This window comes from Sapajus apella, unplaced genomic scaffold (assembly GCF_009761245.1).
Source record: "Sapajus apella isolate SASKATOON/1434 unplaced genomic scaffold, GSC_monkey_1.0 scaffold46, whole genome shotgun sequence".
Classification (NCBI taxonomy): domain Eukaryota; kingdom Metazoa; phylum Chordata; class Mammalia; order Primates; family Cebidae; genus Sapajus; species Sapajus apella.
The window spans coordinates 10,862,180-10,875,045 of record NW_022436986.1 but is presented as its reverse complement, the minus strand read 5'-3'; the positions used below and the strand labels follow the sequence as shown (position 1 = coordinate 10,875,045).

Genomic DNA, 12,866 nt, shown 5'->3' with positions numbered 1-12,866 from the left:
TTTTGTAAACTTTGAGATAGAATCTAAGATCATTTTCTAATATATGTACTTTGAGCTACACATTTTCTTCTAATCACTGGCTATAGTTGGATTCCATAAGTTTTTATTATCTTCATTATTTTTCAGTTCAAAAACAGTTTTAATTTTTGTTATGGTTTCTTTTTCATTCTATGTATCACTTAGGAGTATACTGTTTAGGTTCCTAATATTTGGGGTTTTTTTTAGAGTGCTATTTTCCTTTTCAAAAAAATCTAGCTTGATTCTGTATGGTCAAAGAACACTCTATGACTGGTTTCAATTATTTGAAAGTATTTCAGGCTTATTTTATGACCCACCTTATGGTCATAACATTTATACTATTATATATTTTATGTACTTAATTCCTTATTTCAGCTGTATATATTTCAGATACAGTATTACCATATATATTGTAACTGCTTATTCTTGCTTCCTGCCACCAATATCTCTTCATTATCTCATTGAGGATATTTATTCTTTGTCAACATTTTTGCTCTGTTCTATGAATTATGCATCATGTAATGTCAGGCTGCTCATTTTATTGTCTTTCTTTTATTATGATTGTGTTCACCACTTATTACATTCTTCTCTACAGAGCTCATTTTCCCCTACAGTACTTTGGTTAGTAGTATGTATCTTATAAGGGAAAGGCAAAACACTTAACTTGGCTACCCTAGGTGAGTTTAAAGTTTGGGGCTCCCAGGGCAGTGAGCCCATTACACTATTCTTTGGATATGTTCAAATCTGTTTTGCCACCTGGAAACCTGGAATCTCTGGGCACTTTCCTTTACCTCAGCCCGGAAATTACGCTTTCCCTTTCTTCCTTCCTCCCTCCTTCCCTCCCCTCCTCTCCCCTCCCCCCCTTCCCTCCCTCCCACCCTCCCTCCCTCCCTCCCTCCCCTTTTTTTTTTCTTGAGACAGGATCTCACTCTGTTGCCCAGGCTGGAGTCCAGTGAGAGCTCACTGCAACCTCCACATCCCGGGTTCAAACAATTCTTCTGTCTCAGCCTCTCGATTAGCTGGGACTACAGGCACCCACCACCATGCCCAGCTAATTTTTGTATTCTTAGTAGAGACAAGGTTTCACCATATTGGCCAGGCTGGTCTCGAACTCCTGACCTTGTGATCCGCCTGCTTCAGCCTCCCAAAGTGCTGGGATTACAGGTGTGAGCCACCGTGTATGGCCGAAGTTATTCTAAGTCTTTTTTTAAAATTGATTAAAATATTCGAGTTTTTGCAGGGAGATAATATAGAAGCAGAGAACTCTCCAGGTAGATGGATCTGTGTGCCCATGTGGTTGGTTATTCATTCTTCACTTCTCCTTAGTTCTGGCCTACTCTGATGTTACCTTGTCTCCCTTAGTTTGTGAAGGTTGGAGGAAGTTCAAACATAATATCTGTACGGTAATGCAATAGAGAAAGAAGCCGCCTTAAAAGTCTCCCTCAGTAGATTTCTTGTCAAAAGTCTTGTGGCTACATTCTGTTTCCTTGAGTATCTTCTAGTTTCATTTTCCTTTTCAGGTTGATACATTGTTATCTTAATTCTATTGCATTTCCACCTTTGAAAGGAGCAGAAGTCAGAAACTTTTGCTAGTTTGCTCTTTCCAGAAACTAGGAATATATTACTTGTAATAATTAACACTTTATTATTTTTTAAAAATAATATATTTCTAGTTTCTGGAAAGAGCAAACTAGCAAAGGATTTGTTTATTGAATGATTAATTAGGTTAAAAAGTTATTAAGAAAGAAACAGAACTTGCACTGAGATTCGTCTTTCAGCTGAGTTAAGTTATATTGTCCATTGTGGTCTTTCCCATTCCTCTGTCTCTGGCTAGCTCAACAATATTTATTAATCTGTAGCTCTGTGTTTTTCTAATCACAGCCCTGATCTTTCCACTATGTGGCTTTGGGAATAACCCACCTGAATTCTAGTTAGCTGGTTCCAATTTTATGTCCTTGTTCTGTTCTTTACATCACGGACTAATTGGTATTTACTAGCTGCGTTTTAACGATCTCTCCAATCTGGACAAAACCCACTGTTAAGAAACAGAGAGGATACAAGCAAGAAAAAGAATGATAATGAGGCTGTGACAGAGACTCTCTTGATTGACAGAGTAAATATACTGATCATGATGTAGCTGCATTATAGCTAATATTAACTATTTTGATAAACTTTAGCTTGAGGAGATAGATGAGGTTCTGTGTGCATTCACTAATGTAAGAAAATATTATCACTGGGCGCAGTGGCTCATGCCTGTAATCCCAGCACTTTGGGAGGCTAAGAAGGGTGATCCCTTATGCCCACAAATTTGAGACCAGCCTGGGCAACATGGCGAAAACACGTCTCCACAAAAAATTAGCTGGGTGTGGTGGCACATGCCTGTAGTCCCTGCTAGTTGGGAGGCTGAGGTGGGAGGATCACTTGAATCTGGGAGGTGTAGGTTGCAGTGAGCTGAGACTGAGCCACTCCACTCCAGCCACTGTGACAGAGCAAGACCCTGTCTCAAACACAACAAAACAAGCAAACAAAAAACCAAGAAAACAAACCAAAACAACATTACCCTTGTCTAACTTCAAGGTTTCGAAATGAAATTTTCTAAACATAATACAAAATTAAATTTTTATTCACAATTTAGATAAAAGATAGCCATAGTTTAGTGAAGTAAACTGTTTCAGGGAAAAGAAAAGGCTTGTTCCAGGTACTTAATTATTCATGTATTATTGGTTTATCTTTAGACAAAATTAAACGGACAGGTATACCAGTTTCCTGAGGGACAAGAAGAAGGTATCCAAACACCATATACCTAAGAGTTTGAGAGAAAATTCAAGGAGTCTACATCAGCCACTTAAAGGAAAAGCATGGATTGATGTGTGAGTACAGCATAAGGCAGAGAAATGTGAAAAAAGAATTCAGGGAGAGTTCTGCTTGGAGTGTAGATAGACAGGTGGCATTAAGGGAGTTGACCAAGGTAGTGAGACCCCAGACATTGGCTTGCCATTCTTATAATAGGCTACAGTATCTGGCAGGGGATTAGAGTAATTCATAAGATCTAAGGCAGAAGCAGGCAAATGGTTCCTGGAACAAGGGAGGCTTCACTTAATGTTTACTGAATTGAATAAAATCAGAGAGAAGATAAGATGATAGACGGGAGCTGGAAATGTTGAAGAGTAGTAGTTGGTCATGAGGACCTATAAGTTCATCTTAATTGTTTCTTCTTACTATTATGGACAGGGATGGAGGGTTGCAGCTATAAGCAATATTTTTGTGGTGCTTGGTATATCTGAGACAACAGATAATGTTACAATCCTGTATCCACTAGAATGGCTTAGCAAAACACACTGTGCAATTGACAGAATGTTTATGTCCCCCCTCCCATTTATATGTTGAAATCTTAATCCCCAGGCGATGATATTAGGAAGTGAGTCCTTGGGAAGGGGATTAGGTCATGAGAGTACAGCCCTTATGAATGGGAATACTGCCATTATAAAATACATCCCAGAAGATTACTCACCCCTTCCTTCACGCGAGGTTCCACTGGAAACAGATGTCTGTGAGGAGTAGGCCCTGTGCAGATACTGAATCTGCTGGTGCCTTGAACTTGAGCTTCTCAGTCTCCAGAACTGTGAGATGTGAGAAACACATTTCTGTTGTTTACAAACCACTCAGTCTTTGGTATTTTGTTATAGCAGCCCAAACAGACAAAGACTGAATATTCTCTGTTTCTCATTTGAAAGATCTGAAAATAGGACTGTCTGGCAGTATTATGATGAGTAGTAATGCCAGAGATCTGGGTCTCACACTCTCTCCAATGCCTGCAAGTGGTTGGAACTGACAGTGATGCTGGATGGGGCAATCAGGCTTAGACTGAATTCCATGTGAGTCTTGGTCACAGGAAGTTAGAGTTACCATATTAGCAAACAAAAATACATGATGCAGTTAACTTTGAATTATTTCTACTTTCCTTGCATAAGTGTGCTGTGATAAAATAAAAATATTGCATGGATAATGCTTACACAATGTATTTGTTGTTCGTAATACATTATAAGCATCTGATTGGGTGTGGCGGTGGCTCATGCTTATAATCCCAGCACTTTGGGAGACTGAGGCAGGAGAATTCTAGAGCCCAGGAGTTTGAGATGAGCCTGAGAAACATGGTGAATCCCCGTCTCTACAAAAAATACAAAAATTAACTGGGCATGGTGGTACATGTCTGCAGTCCCAGTTACTTGAGAGGAAGAGAAGTGGCAGGAGCACTTGAGCCTGGGAGGTCGAGGCTGCAGTGAGCTGTGGTTGTGCCACTGTACTCCGGCCTGGGCGACAGCGTGAGAACCTGTCTCAGAAAAAAATTAAATAAATAAATTACAAGCATCTATATTACGTACCTCGTTAATTATATTTCTCTAATGATTTGGCTTTCCTCGACATTTTTTTTTGTTTTGCAGAGTTTGCTTATAAATTGTTTTACAGTTACAGTCTACCCGCCATGTGCATTATAGTATAGCTTCGACAGTGTCACTTTCAACCTGTTGAATTCTTTTGTCCATTGAATATTGATTACTGAGAAAACATGCCCAACATCTCCCTTTCAAACGAGTATATTGATTATGTTCTTGCATAAAGTTAACAACTCAGAATCTTTTATTTCAAATTTGATTTGTGGAAGCATATAATACCATTTTTTCATGGCATAAATAGTTTACCCATTCTTCAGGATCATGTTACATCTCAGGCTCAGTAACTTTTTAAAAATATTGTCCACTGACAAAGAGCACTGTTGTCTAATTTTATTCCCTTCTTTTTAACATTATACATGGTGGTTCCACTTGTTTGCATGCTGAAAGATTATTTTGTCATATTTTTGTAAAATAACTGAGCTCTTTAAGGGTTGATATCCATTTCAAAAGATAGTCATGATAAGTGTTATAAATAATTACTTCAAGTCAGAATTTCTTTTCCTGTTAAAAAGTAAAGTAAAGCTTGCTCACTCAAGGAAATTGTTTTATGGTCAGACTCATGTTGTGCCATGCTAGTGTGGACATAACTAAAGGGCAGGTTGAATGAGGTTGGGATATTGCATATATATTTGAGCAGAGGGTATGAATGAACAAAATTAAAATGACTGTGCATATGATTATGGCTGTTTAGAGGGGCCAATGAGACCAGTATGAAGCTTATGGCTTCTGAGACTCCAGGATTAATGGTCAAAACAAATGTGACTAACAGTTCATTTATTAAGAACAAAGCATCATTTTGAATTAAGTGTCACAGGTTACAGCCACATCTCTCCATCAGATTTAGTGAATGCTAATTTCCATGTCTTGGCCATTTTACCTCTGTAGCATTCTTAAGCTTGCTCTTCCCAGAGAATGTAAAGCTATAATATGTAACTGTTTATGAGTTAAACTTTAATTAAATTGTACTAGCAACTTTGTTTTAATTGCTTCTGAGGGACTTCATCCCAAAAGTACTAGAAAGTTTTAAAATTCTGTCCAATCCACATTGTGATGTTTAAATTACTTTTGGGATTTGAAGCATCCTCAAAGCAGTAAACACTTTAAGTTGCTTTGATGCTTCATTGGCTGGTCTTTTAAAGAATCCTCTGCTAGTGAAAAGACTGCAAAGAGCCCCAGCTTTCATCGTTACTAGAACTAGTTTCTATTTTGCCAATGATTAGTTGGCTTTTACAATATCAATGGCAGCTACTTGATTTTAATGAGAACTGAGAAGCAGTTCTTTTAGTTATCTTTGTGAAATTATCGAGATAGAACTTATGAGGCTAGCAATTTGATTAAAAATGTAGGACTTCTGTTTTTGGCATTTAAATATAGAAATACTGCATATTACATCAAATGGGGATACAAATAATTATAGCAAATTGCTGTGTTAAAGAACTTTTTGAGTGACCTACCTCTCATTACCATGGGTATTTCTGAATATGCAGTGAGAGGAAGATCAGCAGAACAGCTGTTAGAACAGAGAAAGCTGACTTCTGTGCAGGAAGAAGACAATATGTATTTTCTCATACTTAGAGGTAAAAGAGGAAATCCCTTGCTACTGAAATTCTTTAATTTATGAATTTATTTATGGTTTGATTATAGACTAAGAAATGTACACTAGAGTTTTTCTGAGGTCAACTTTTTATTCATTGTGTATGTCAGGCAGAACAATAGGGTGACCTAGAAAGATCTCTTAATCTCTATTGAAAAAGACAAACAAGAATAATTTTATCTCAATTTTTTCCTTTATTATTTTATAAGTAATACTTCTTCTCTAGTCAGTATTCTTAGAATATTTCATGTATTCATATTTCCCCTAAATTAGGAATAACCAAAAGTTATTTTTCCTAAAAAAAAAAATCTTTTCTATTTATTCCTTTAGCCCACAGGACTCTTCTGAAATTAAGATTAAATTACCATTGAAGTGGAACTTTCACATACAGCTTTGTTTTAGTAACTGAAGAACAGCAATTTTGTTAGGTATAACATTGTGTGAAGAAAACTATTTGGTTACAGATAATAATATTGGTTAAAATGGTCGGATATCTGTTGGCTAGTAATATTTCATACATTTTCTATTTGTCCTGGATTATTTGGTCAAAATATGATGGTAACATTGTATTAAAATAATTTTAAATTCATAATGCAAAAGATACATAATTCTAGCTCAGTTACATGTGTTCTTAATCTATTCTCTAACAGGAATATTCTTTTTGAGAGCTGAGGACTCCTTCGTGAAGTCTGGAAGTCTAACTGATCTTAACTTAGAGGGCCATAACATATTCTTACGCTATTGTGTACCCATTTACAGGTCTTTATTACTCATAAGGGAAACCATTCGAGAACGCAAATGATTCTTACAGACATTGGTATAAAAGATCCACATACATTCCAGCCACTACAGAATTTCTCTTGGTCAAAGAAAAGATTAGCATGGGAAAGTCTAATCAGTCTTTTGTGACAGAATTTGTCCTGCTGGGGCTTTCTGGCTACCCAGAGCTAGAGGCCATTTACTTTGTGCTGGTCCTGTGTATGTATTTGGTGATCCTATTGGGAAATGGAGTCATCATCATTGTGAGTGTTTATGACACCCACTTGCACACCCCCATGTACTTTTTCCTCAGTAACTTATCATTCTTGGACATCTGCTATACTAGTTCATCTATCCCACTATTTCTCAGCAGCTTCTTAACTTCAAAGAAAACTATTTCCTTCCCTGGATGCGGAGTGCAAATGTTTCTCTCTTTTGCTATGGGAGCAACAGAGTGTGTCCTTCTAAGTATGATGGCGTTTGACCGCTATGTGGCCATCTGTAGCCCTCTACGCTACCCTATCATCATGAACAAATCTGCATATGTGTCCATGGCTGCTGGGTCCTGGATTGCAGGAGGCATCAATTCTGTGTTGCAAACGTCCCTTGCAATGCGGCTTCCTTTCTGTGGGGATAACATCATTAATCATTTTACTTGTGAAATCTTGGCTGTCTTAAAATTGGCCTGTGCTAGTATCTCCATAAATATTATTAGCATGGTTGTTGCTAACATGATTTTCCTTGTAGGGCCAGTACTTTTTATTTTTGTTTCATATGTTTTTATTCTCTCCACCATTCTGAGAATTCCTTCTGCAGAAGGAAGGCGCAAAGCCTTCTCCACCTGCTCTGCCCACCTAACGGTGGTCATTATATTCTACGGAACCATCCTTTTCATGTATGCAAAGCCCAAGGCTAAAGACTCTTCTGGTGCAGACAAAGAACAAGTCACAGAAAAAATAATCTCCCTCTTCTATGGAGTGGTGACACCTATGCTTAATCCTCTCATCTATAGTTTGAGGAACAAAGATGTGAAGGCAGCAGTGAAGAGTATTCTGTGTCAAAAACGCTTCTCAGAAAGAATGTGAATGTTTCTTTATTTATTTTTAAAATCATTTTACTCTGAATGTAGGGCTAGTTCTCACTCAGAGTTTCCAAAATAAATATGAGGGTTGATGATTCCATGAATTCCTGAAATTCTCATTTTTCTTTTCCTAATACTTAAAAGAAAGAGGGAAATCCAGGACTGAGTTATTTTTCTCTTCATGACAGAGTTAAGGAAAAGAGGGACAGAAACTTATGGATAAAAGGATTCTCATCCAAACCACCATCCTTGTTAAGGCTAATAGAGTTTAGTTTAATCCTTGAATGATAAATTTTATAATCTAAGAGGAAGTGCCCTTTTGCTAACTTAATATTTTATCCCATATCTACACCATTCTTAGGAAGATCAAGTAGAAAGCATCTTGCTAAAAATCAGAGTGCTATATGACTCCAACAGTAAATAATTCAGAATGAAGGAGATTTGATCACGTAGAAGCAAATGGGGAACACTGTAAGGTGTTAGATACCTACCCTGTATATATGTAATAGAGGGAGAAGAAATGGAAAAATGAAGCTATTTCCTGGGGATGATTTCCTTTTGGCTACAAACTGGCAAGCCATCTTTTGTGCAGAGGTGTTTAAGGCAATGTGAGACTCTGTGCAGACAACCCAGATGATGGTAAATATGGCCTGCCTTGTGTTTCAGTAGATGAGCAATGATGTCTTTGAGTGAAATGATTCAAGAAACATTACTTTACTTCTAACTAACTGGATAGTATAGTTCTCTGAGAACACAGTGATAATGGATTTACTATTGTAAGAAGTTAGGTTTTTGCAATTACATGAATTTTCTATGGAATCTGAGCATTACATTCATTCACTCAGTCATTTATTACTCATTTACTTATTCAGTCCACCAGTATTTACTGAATACCTATTTTTGTCTCAGGCATTGTGCTAAATATTGGTGATATAAAAAAATATAAAACAACCTGGAAGCGACAACGAAGACATGGTGAGGGAGCAGTCTTGTGGAATACAGATTGACACATACATTGAAGACGAAAATCTTAAAGAATACTTATTTATGGCTTTTTCATCTCTCCTACCTTCTAAGCTGGACTCTATTGGGTCTTTGTTGGGCTGAGCAGAATAATGGTTGGATTAATAGTAATTTAAATAAGCTGATTGTCATATGAAAGGGCTTGAATCATCTCTAGAAAAGAAAGAAGATAGTGAGAAAGAACTCAGTGCATACTGGAGATTTTGACGATAGAATGACAGATATTTACACTGATACAGCAAAAATAGGATTAGAGGCAAAGAAAAAATTACCTACATGGAATTTTGCGAAAGGTTTGATGCTGGTTTTATGTGACCCTACCTCAGTGTGTCTTGATAATAAAGATATACAACATTCTTTAAGATATTTGGTTATGGATTCAGTTTCTTTTGCAGTATCATCATGCTGAGACTGGCCATAGGATGAGGGTAACTTAAGTGGGTCACAGCCTTAGGTAGGTCACAATTACAATGCAGTAGGTTAAAGGTTTTGTAGGGGAATATGTATAAATCTCTCAAAGGGAAAGTCCCAGGAAGGGAGAAGCACTTCTACTTGGATAACCTAGGAAAAGCAATTCTCCTACTGATCTTGTAAGTAAGAATTTTCTAGACAGATGAAACAGTGCCAAGATGTGGAATACTACTGAGAATTTGGAATGGTTGGAACTTGGGTTGTATTGTCGGGGTAGTGACAGAGAAGATTGGAAAGGTAGTTTGGAACCCCATTGTCAAGGCTTCAGATGCTAATATAAGTCAATACCTCTATAGGTCTGAGGTGATGACCCTCTGCTCTCTGGAGTTCCGGAGGCTGAATCAGGGCTACCACATACATGAGCAAATTCTGAGAAGTCAGATCTGTGATACTCCAAACTTCCTACCTGGACCTATTTTTGTCTGTTTTATATTCCTTCAGGTTCCACATAACATTTATTGGAAAATGAGTATTCTGCTGTGAGGAAAAGTTTTTGAACCACTGCAGTGAACAACAGAATCTACAAACAGTTATAAGAAAGAAACTGATGTTTTTGGATTGGTGCTTTAGAAAGCTCATTTTGGCACTGGGGATAATGGTTGTAAATCTCTTGCTGACAAATTCTGTGTCAGGCCTGTTTCACATTCCTTCGTTAGCCCCTAACACTTACTTTGTCTTCTTTCTTATAGGCTTCAAGGTACTGAGTACCTCTCCAATTTCTTGGAGTTTCCATTCTATTCTTGACTGTCTATAAATAGACTTGAATTTCTCAAATAACTTTCCTGAGCCTTTGGTTTAAAATTTTTACTTTAATTGGGGAAACAGAAGAAATAGCAAAGTAACATGAATGAGAACATTACACAGATTTAGGATCCACACATATTCCTGCCCTTATTAGAGAAAAAACATGATATCATAGACATTGTGAATGTGATATTGAAGCCATCCTAATAAAATTGACAAAACTAAATTGCTAGGTTTAACAAAAGCATAAGCTTTAAGTAGAAACATAGCAAAGCATTAACCAGACTGCCCTATGGCCCACTTCCGTACAGCTGATTACTATTTAAAAGTCAAGTAGCTCCTATCATAAGGTCCTGACTTGTACAGATAACATCTTTAATGTTAAGAAATTTCAAGTTTTCCATTTTGAGATATTTTCCAGATCCTGCATTCCAGTGGGTCCACTGATGCCCGCCAGTGTGAAGACCCTCTCTGAGGAACTAACTCAGCCCCCAAATGCAGTTTTTACATCTTTCTTAAAGATTTCATTCCACACATACTAAGCAATTAGCTCCTCAGCCCTCTCCTAGCCAAAATTCCCTGAAAAATTCCAAGCCAAAATTCCTTGGAGAGGTGGATTTAAGGTTCCCTTCCACCTTCTCATTTGGCTACCATACAATCCTTCTATTATTTCTCTGCTGCAACTCCTACTGTTTCAGTGCATTGGTCTGTCACCTACATGACAGGCAAACCTGATTGTTCTAGAACAATATTGTAGAGGCTCTGAATACCATTACATTCCTTGAATAGTTTTGATGTTTTTGCTTTAGGAGCAATCAGGTTGGACTCAAACTACAAACTTGATCTTTTTGTTAGCAATACATATCTTGGTTGAAGATCTCTATCTCTATCTGCATATCTGTATGTATGTTTTTACAATCAGCCCTCCATCCATATTGATGGATTTCAATAACTTGGATTCAACAAATTTGGATCAAAAATATTCAGAAAAAAGCCAATAAAAATAACAATATGAATTTAAAAATACAGCATAATGGGTATTTACATAGCTTTTACATAGTAGTAGGTATTATAAGTAACGTAGAGATGATTCAAAGTATATGAGAAAATGAATGTAGGCTCTATGGAAATACTATGCTATTTTATATAAGGGACTTGAATATCTGTGGATTTGGGTATTCATGGAAGTCCTGGATTCCATTCCTTATAGATACCAAGGGATGCCTGCCTATATGTGTATTGGTATTTAGCTGGATATTGCCTGTATGGTGCAGGGGTCAATCAGAGAACTAGGGCAAGTTTTTACACAGAATTTGATGTTTCCTCTGCTAGGACTCTGCTTTCTGGAATTTCTCCCTTACTTTATGGTGACTGTTTTCCCAGAAATTTGCTGGTTTGTCCAGAAAAAGCCATTTTATTACCAGAATTTCCAACCTATGCTATGCCTAGTCAGCCTATAGCCATAGAAATGTGAAACTCACACCAAAATGTGACTTCTTCTAAGAGATACTCTTACAAAAATTTGCAGAGAGTTTGTAGTTGTCATTTCTGAGGTGCTTGAGTCTGATAGGAGCTTATTCAGCCAAAGTGAAGGCAACAGAACTCAGAAATCCTCCTTTTACTATTTTGTAACTACAGTATAACTCTCTCTTTCTCTGTGTTGGCTTCCATGTTGATCCTATCTATATTATTTTCTAATACACCTCAAAACCAAAGTAGACTGATATTTTGAATGGAGAATATGTTACAATGAATAAGAAATTTGAAATCCCCCTGTGGCCAGAGGTGAGCTTATCATAAGTGTTAAATAGCATGGAATAATTGAATAGATTTGAGTGTTTTATTAGCCCATTAAAGGTTAAATGAGGCATTATGTGAAAGCAGATGGTTCATGGGAGGGTCTCTTTAAATTTTATTTTCCTCCTTTTAAAAAATATCTGGTCTGTTAGTCTCTTTCCACCCTAGTTTACCTGTAGTCCATTCCTCCCTTGAGCAAGCAAAATGAAAACTGACCTTCAGAGTTCATCTCCTTTAGCAGTCCTCTTTGATCACTTCCTGCAATGCTCCCTCCTCTCTGTCCCTTATTCAAACCACCTAGGAATTTGTGATTAACTACTTTATTTCCAGAACTCAGAGGACAAATGAGAAAGATAAGGAAGGAGATGAGAAGGCATATTTAAATAATGCATAATATTGCCATAAAATGTGTTAGGTAGCTAGGTAATTTGCATGTTATCTTTTAAGTTCTTGTTCATTAATTAATGCTAGTGGCAAGTGTAACATATGATTGTCTCTCATTGCTTCATTCAGATACAGACACCAGAATCCTTCTTAATGCCCTTAATTTCAAGAACCAGAGAGCAAATGAGAAAAGCAATGGATGGGTTAGGCAGTATTGCTTAATTAATAGTACCATGAGGTGTACTAGCTGTCATATAAAAATTGTCTTTTAAAAATTGTTTTCATTAATTAATGCCTATAAATAATGTTAATATACATGTTGCCTTCATTTTTATGTTATTACTGCTCTCATGCATTCAGCACTGTGTATATGCCTGTTAGGGGCTGGGGATTCAATGCTGGATATGACACTTTCTCTGCATTCTGGGATTAGCTCCAGATGGTTTTGTAAGGTGGATCAGAAAATTTAGGCTTATATAAAAGTCACACAGGTCATAAATGGCAGCCAGAATTTAAGTCTGTTGCTATATTAATTTCAGAG

The 12,866-nt window shown here is 37.0% G+C and overlaps 1 protein-coding gene across 1 annotated transcript; it reads left to right on the top strand.

The window, feature by feature from the left end:
• The first annotated feature begins 4,408 nt into the window (after positions 1–4,408).
• LOC116524798 (olfactory receptor 13C7-like) lies at positions 4,409–9,293 on the top strand. The gene has a single exon (XM_032240237.1). The coding sequence runs from the start codon at positions 6,948–6,950 to the stop codon at positions 7,908–7,910; it is 963 nt and encodes a 320-aa protein (XP_032096128.1). The 5' UTR covers positions 4,409–6,947; the 3' UTR covers positions 7,911–9,293.
• The last annotated feature ends 3,573 nt before the right edge of the window (positions 9,294–12,866 follow it).

Excerpts from the sequence above, each read along its gene's own strand:
- LOC116524798 (XM_032240237.1), top strand. The coding sequence starts at position 6,948 with ATGGGAAAGTCTAATCAGTCTTTTGTGACAGAATTTGTCCTGCTGGGG.